The sequence below is a fragment of the Pinus tabuliformis genome, chromosome 3_2, assembly GCF_031772625.1.
Source record: "Pinus tabuliformis cultivar Carrire ecotype Pingquan chromosome 3_2, CPIR1, whole genome shotgun sequence".
Classification (NCBI taxonomy): domain Eukaryota; kingdom Viridiplantae; phylum Streptophyta; class Pinopsida; order Pinales; family Pinaceae; genus Pinus; species Pinus tabuliformis.
Genome location: NC_142302.1, coordinates 593,556,043 through 593,562,996, shown reverse-complemented (window position 1 = coordinate 593,562,996; position 6,954 = coordinate 593,556,043). Strand labels below are relative to the sequence as shown.

General features: G+C 43.0%; 1 protein-coding gene across 1 annotated transcript; it reads left to right on the top strand.

The window, feature by feature from the left end:
- Positions 1–5,000: 5,000 nt before the first annotated feature.
- On the top strand, positions 5,001–6,556 carry LOC149181967 (uncharacterized). The gene is made up of 5 exons (XM_089414405.1): positions 5,001–5,184; positions 5,324–5,342; positions 5,621–5,869; positions 6,102–6,114; positions 6,455–6,556. The coding sequence occupies exons 1-5, from the start codon at positions 5,001–5,003 to the stop codon at positions 6,554–6,556; spliced, it is 567 nt and encodes a 188-aa protein (XP_089270531.1).
- The last annotated feature ends 398 nt before the right edge of the window (positions 6,557–6,954 follow it).

Sequence of the window (6,954 nt, the reverse complement as noted above, 5' to 3'; positions counted from 1 at the left end):
TAACCGCCGGTAACCTGTGGGTAGGCGACAGTCACCTTAACCCTCAATAATAAATCAAAACCCTATGGTCAATGGACAATATTGAACCAGAACACGATGCCAAGCACTGTATAATCATAAGAAAAGCATTGTATACGGTACAGTATAGCTGAACGCTGAATGAACGAAACCATTGACAAATGCATGCAAGCCGAACAGGCGAATTTATTAACAAATATATACATGGTAAGTTTCAAAAACCATCCTTAAATATATATAGCAGGAAACCCTTTCGGGTGCCAGAACAGTATGAAAACCCAAAGATACAGAGTACTGAAGGAGGCCTTGGCCGTCTTAGATTCATATACATTTGGAAAAGTCAAATAGAAAAACCCTCTTGGCAAATAACAAAAATACGCGTTCAGAAACATTAAAACATTCAGGGTTTATGGTTCCGACAGAGGGCCATGAACCCTCAAACAATAATATATGAATCTGGCAGAATGCCGAATGGTTAACCAACCCACATCTGTATATTCAAGAATGGAAAGGCCGTCCTCGTTTCGAGCTCGGGATTGAACGAAGGACAGAACCCTGGGCCATTAAAATAAAACTGCCATGAGGAATACCTCAGGCTGGATTCAAACACCATAAGATAAATCATATTAACAACCCTTCTATTCTGTTAATCATGATTTCGGGTGAGAAAAACGCATGGTAAATACCTGTAAGTGCAGGGACTGCATATTGACCTTCGAGCAGTATGGAAACCCCAATCGGATACCTGTAAAACAAATAAGAAGCGAGGTAAGCTCAGAGTATAAGATATGCCGGAGTATAAATAAGACCTGTTAGCATAAACCAATACGAATTATCCATGAGAAGATTTAATATATGGCGCGTTATGGATACCTGGAGAATGTTGCAGGATTGCTCACCGGCGCATGGAGGACTGCCGAGCGGAGCAGAATGCGGCTCTTCCACAGACAAATGCAAATGAACCCGAGAACCTCGGCTCGGTGGATAATAAAGGTCCCTAAAACCCTTGAGCTGTCGTAAACCCTTGGATCTGGTTAAGTGATCCGGGCCGTCCGTCGAATCCAAGTTATGGCGCGCTAAACCCCGCAGAGTTACCAATGTATCACATGGCCTCTGCACGGTGCTAGCCACCTGGCAGGGGTAGGTGAGGATATTAACATACGTTCACCACTTGGTACCGATATGGTCGGGTAGTAAGGTTGAAGCGCCACCTTTGACTTAGCCATAATATAATCCCGACACTTCCAAACAAACAGTTGGATACGCCATGGAAAACATACATTATTCATATGTATACATTTAACTATAACATGGGTGCATCAATGGTAAAGAATTTTATGTATACGCAAAGGATTATCCCATGCTCGTTATATATATGGATGAATGTTAGGCGTATGATATTTAATTAAATTTTTTTTTAATTGGTGTAATTGTCATGGAGTCGTGACAATGTGGTATCAGAGCAGAGGTTTCAAATCTGTGGCCTTTGGAGCAGTACTTCCAGCTGCATGAGAATTATCTTATAATATATGTATGAGAAAGAATTAAATTCAGCTAACTGGTCTCTGTGTATTAATTAGGAAACAAATACAGAGATAGCAAAACGATGACAACCAACAGTGAAGATGGAGAGAATGCAGGGAGCAGATGGCGTTCCTCTGGAAAATCCAGAGCTGTGGATACAGCTTGGTGCGGAGACGCGCAGTACCAATCTAGCAATACTGCAAACTGTTCAAGAACTGAAAGATGAAATGGCGCGTCTGCGAGAAGACAACGCGCGACTGACAGTGGAACAGGAAATAATATTAAAGAGTTTGTCGGAAAGACAAAACCCACCATTAGCCAATCCTAGTGCGGAACAGCACAGGGCAACCGAAGAGCGAAATTACGCACCTGAATTTTCAGAGGAAAAGGAAGATCATTCTGACAATGTAGTGGAACAGCAGACGCCAAAGAGACAGAGAATGGAATTACAAGGAGAATTTCGGAAAATTAAACCTCCACATTTTGACGGAGAGCAGGAGGAAGCGGCAGAGGCTTGGTTAATTAACATTAACAAGTACTTCCAGCTGTATGAGTATGATCAGAACCTGAAGGCGCGGCTGGCCATCTTCTAGCTACAGGGCAAAGCAACCCTGTGGCGGGAAGAAATCAAAATTGTAAAAGGAGTAAGTGAACAGAACATAACTTGGGAAAAGTTCCAGAAGTACTTTAAGGAGAGATATCTAACAGAGCGTTTCTATGATGAGAAAGCACGGGAGTTCCATGATTTACGACTGGGACAACAGTCCATGGATGAGTTCATCAACCGCTTTACCTCCCTGCTTCGCTATGTACCATATATCAAGGAGGAGAAGGCCAAGGTACAGAGGTTTGTGAGCAGTTTACCAGCCTATATAAGGGAACGTATTGAGTTCGATAATCCCCGGACAATGGACGAGGCGATTCGTAAGGCAAGAATCTGTTATCAGCAAAACAAGCAGAAGGGAGACACTTCAAATAAAAGGTGGAATGAAAGAAAAAGCAACAAAATTGCTAGTAACAGCAAGGGAAGTCGTGGTAATGGCAGCAAGGTTGCTGGTAAAGGACAGATTGGCAGAAATATAGCAAAGAGTACTTTTCGGACTAAACCAAGTGAGAGCAGAATCAATGAACCACCTGCCAGATCAGACCTTGAAGGAATGGCCAGACCTCCAGTCCAATGCTGGGGTTGTGGAGGCCCACATTATGTAAAGAATTGCCCTCAGCGTAAAGGAGTGGATCAGATATCCCAGATCCAAGAAGCATCAACTGTTGGAGAAGTGGCGCGCAGCATGCCAAGAATTAACGCGGCTCTGGAGGACCGTCAAGCGGAATACCAGCCGAGCATGGTGGAGTTTGAAGGTAAAATTTCCAATCTTTCCATAGCTGTTCTTATTGACCCAGGAGCTACCTTAAGTTATGTCAGTCCAAAAGTAGTAGAACATTGTAAGCTATCTTTTGAAAAATTCAAGAACCCGTGGCTGGTACAGCTAGCCACAGGAGCTAAAAGAAGAGTTTTAGCCAAAATAAATAACTGTCCTTTTAGCATAGCTGGACAGTCAATTACAGCAGACTTGAATGTGCTTCCATTGGGGTCCTATGACATTCTGATTGGTATGGATTGGTTGGAAAAGCATTGGTCGTTGGTGAACTGCAAGACCAAAACCATTTATTACAAGGATGACTTGGGACAGCAGCAAGAATTACAAGGGATTAAACACCCTGTACAGATCCGGCCTATCACTGCCTCCCAGCTAGCTAAATGTCTCAGGAAAAAGTGTCAGATTTACGCTATTCAAGTTGGTTATGCAGACCAGAAGAACAAGACAGCTGCATTGGACAATATTCCGGTAGTGCAAGAATTTGTGGATGTATTTCCTGAAGAAGTACCAGGATTACCCCCGAAACGGGATATAGATTTCACTATAGAGTTGACACCAGGAGCAGCACCGGTGTCACGAGCACCGTACCGGATGAGTGTACCTGAGTTGACAGAATTGAAAATGCAACTACAAGAGCTGCTGGAAAAGAATTATATCCGCCCCAGCGTGTCACCTTGGGGAGCTCCGGTACTATTTGTCAAAAAGAAAGATGGGACTCTTCGTATGTGTATAGACTATCGTCAGCTGAACAAGCTCACGATTAAGAACAAGTACCCCCTGCCTCGGATTGACGAACTCTTCGATCAAGTGAAGGGAGAAAAGGTGTTTTCTAAGATCGATTTGCGATCTGGTTATCATCAAATCCGAATTAAAGAAGAAGACATTGCCAAAACCGCTTTCAGAACACGCTACGGTCATTACGAGTTTGTGGTGCTGCCCTTCGGCTTGACCAACACACCCGCCACCTTTATGTGTTTAATGAACAACGTGTTTCACAGGTTTTTGGACAAGTTCGTGCTGATATTTATAGATGACATCCTGATATATTCTCGTTCCCATGAGGAACACAAAGAACATCTCCGGTTGGTGCTGCAAACTCTTCGGGAACATCAGCTGTATGCCAAATTTAGTAAGTGTGACTTTTTCAAGGAGGAAATCCAATATTTGGGCCATGTGATTACCAAAGAAGGAATAGCAGTAGATCCGGAGAAGATAAGGACTATTATGGAGTGGCCCATACCCAAGGATGTAGCTGATATCAGATCCTTTATGGGACTAGCAGGCTACTATCGAAGGTTTGTGGAAGGGTTCTCAAGAATAGCCTATCCTATCACATCCTTGCAGAAAAAGGGAAAGGTATTTAAATGGACACCAGAATGTCAGCAGAGCTTTGATCGGTTGAAGCATTTACTCACTACTGCACCCATCTTGAGTATAGCAGATCCTAATAAGGATTACGTGGTATGCACTGATGCAAGTAAAGAAGGGGTGGGAGGAGTATTAATGCAAGAAGGAAGAGTAATCGCATATGAATCAAGGAAACTAAAGGAGCATGAGCAGAAATACTCTGCTTACGATTTAGAGTTAACAGCGGTGATCCATGCTCTGAAAATGTGGCGACATTACCTCTTGGGGAGGAAATTTCTGTTATTAACGGATCACCACAGTTTAACCAATTACTTCAGCCAACCTACCTTAAACGCAAGGCAAGGACGTTGGGCAGATTTCCTAAGTGGTTTCGATTTTGAGATTAAGCACTTAAAGGGCAAAGAGAATCGGGTGGCTGATGCCTTGAGTCGAAAGGTGCAGTGTTTGTGTGAACTTTCAGTCAGCAAGTGGTGGAACTCTCTAGTTGAGCAGATTAAATCAACAGCATTTCAGGATGCTGAATACTAGCAGTTAAAACATCAGGTACAGCAATTAAATAATGAAAAATTGCAGCAAGGTTATACATTGGACAATGCTGGCATGTTATACTTTAACAAGAAATTATATGTGCCTGATTCAAAAGATCTTAAGAACCTGATTTTGGATGAGTTTCATACCAGCCACTATACTGGCCATCCGGGGTACCAAAAGATGGTCACTGCATTAAGGAAAGAATACTTCTGGCCTGGAATGAAGAAGCAAGTGATTGAGTATTTGGCCAAGTGCTTAGAATGCCAGCAGATTAAGGCAGAACATCAACATCCAGCCGGGCTGTTACAACCTTTGCCTATTTCGGAATGGAAATGGGAAACCATTTCCATGGATTTTATAACAGGTTTGCCTCGAACAAGGAAAAACCATGATTCCATCATGGTAGTGGTAGATAAGTTGAGCAAAGCGGCACACTTCATACCCGTGCAATCCACCTATAAAGCAGTACAAATTGCTCATCTTTTTATGCAAAATGTGTTCAGATTGCATGGACTACCAAAGGTAATCATTTCAGATCGGGATGTAAAGTTTACTTCCACCTTTTGGAGGACGTTGTTCGCTGAGTTGGGAACACAGCTGAACTTTAGCACAGCATATCACCCACAGACCGATGGTCAAACTGAGCGAGTAAATCAAGTGCTGGAAGATATGTTGAGGGCTTATGTGATGATGAAGCCAAATCAATGGGAAGAGTATTTGCACCTGGTTGAATTCGCATATAACAATGGATATCATACCTCGACACAATTAAGCCCTTTTGAGGTTTTGTATGGGCGAAGATGCCGCACACCCTCAAGTTGGGGTGGGCCTGAGGATAAGTTGAGTTTGGGTCCGGAAATGCTGAAAGAAATGGAAGACACAGTGAAAAAGGTGCGTGCCAATTTGAAGGCTGCACAGGACCGGCAGAAAAGTTTTGCAGACAGGAAAAGAAGGTTTAAGGAATACCAGGTTGGTGACCATGTGTTTGTGAGGATCCAAGCTAGAAGGAGCACACTGCAATGGAGCGGATGCGCCAAACTAGCTCCTCGGTACTTTGGTCCTTTTCAGATTTTGGCTAGAGTGGGGCCGGTGGCTTACCAACTCGCCTTGCCAAGCCATATTAGAATTCACAATGTGTTTCACGTCTCTGTTCTAAAGAAATATGTATACGATCCCAAACATGTGATCCAATGGCAAGATGTTCGGGTAAGACTTAACCTCGTTGTGTGAATGTGTCAATATACTTAATGGAAACTGATTAAGGATATTGATTGTCTGCAGGTCGAACCGGAAGGTGAGGTTTTGGTCGAACCACAGAGAATTCTCGACCGGAGAGAAGTGCGGCTGCGGAAACGGGTTACTACCCAAATTAAAGTGCTGTGGCAACACTATGGGCCTGAGGAGGCTACTTGGGAAGACGAGGAGCTTATGAGGAAAGTGTACCCAGACTTATTTAAAGGGAATAGACATCGGGACGATGTCCAATCCCGGGGGGGAAGATGTAATGACCCCGTAAAAACTTGTAATTATGAAAGTTACCATGGTAAGAAATTAGTGTGAACTGCTAATTACTTTTGTTAAAAGATATTATTTTTATTTATAAAATGGAAGATATTTTGGATTAATGCTGGCAGTCTCCTAAGGGAGGATTTGAAAAAGAAACAGTTATAGAAACTAAAAAGGAAACTAACCCTCAGCCAGGAAAAGTCCTGGGAGGGAAAACCCCGGGTCTGTGATGACAGAGAGGGGAAGGAAAAGCTGAGAGAAAAAGAAAAGAAAAGAGAAAAGGTTAAGTCTGGTGAAGACCAGATAACCTGAGCACTAAGGTGCTAAAGTCTTGTTGAGGGCTGTAGGCCTGCAGGACAGCTCGGGGGGAGAATCCAAGGAAATTGATGGATCTCATGGCTGGGTGGTTAAGAGCAAACATATAAGGTGCAGGTGAACTTCTGGAGCATTAACCCTTGTAGCTGGCGAACCAGGTACGAGCTATATACCATTGTTCACCATTGGTTGTCATTGTTTACTGGATTATAACTCTGTATTAGGCTACTGGTGTTCAGGCGGAAACTACAGTAAACTAAATCTTTGCATTATTAGTTGCAAGAATATACATATATGTTTGAGACAGTTCTTA

Excerpts from the sequence above, each read along its gene's own strand:
- LOC149181967 (XM_089414405.1), top strand. The coding sequence starts at position 5,001 with ATGGTCACTGCATTAAGGAAAGAATACTTCTGGCCTGGAATGAAGAAG.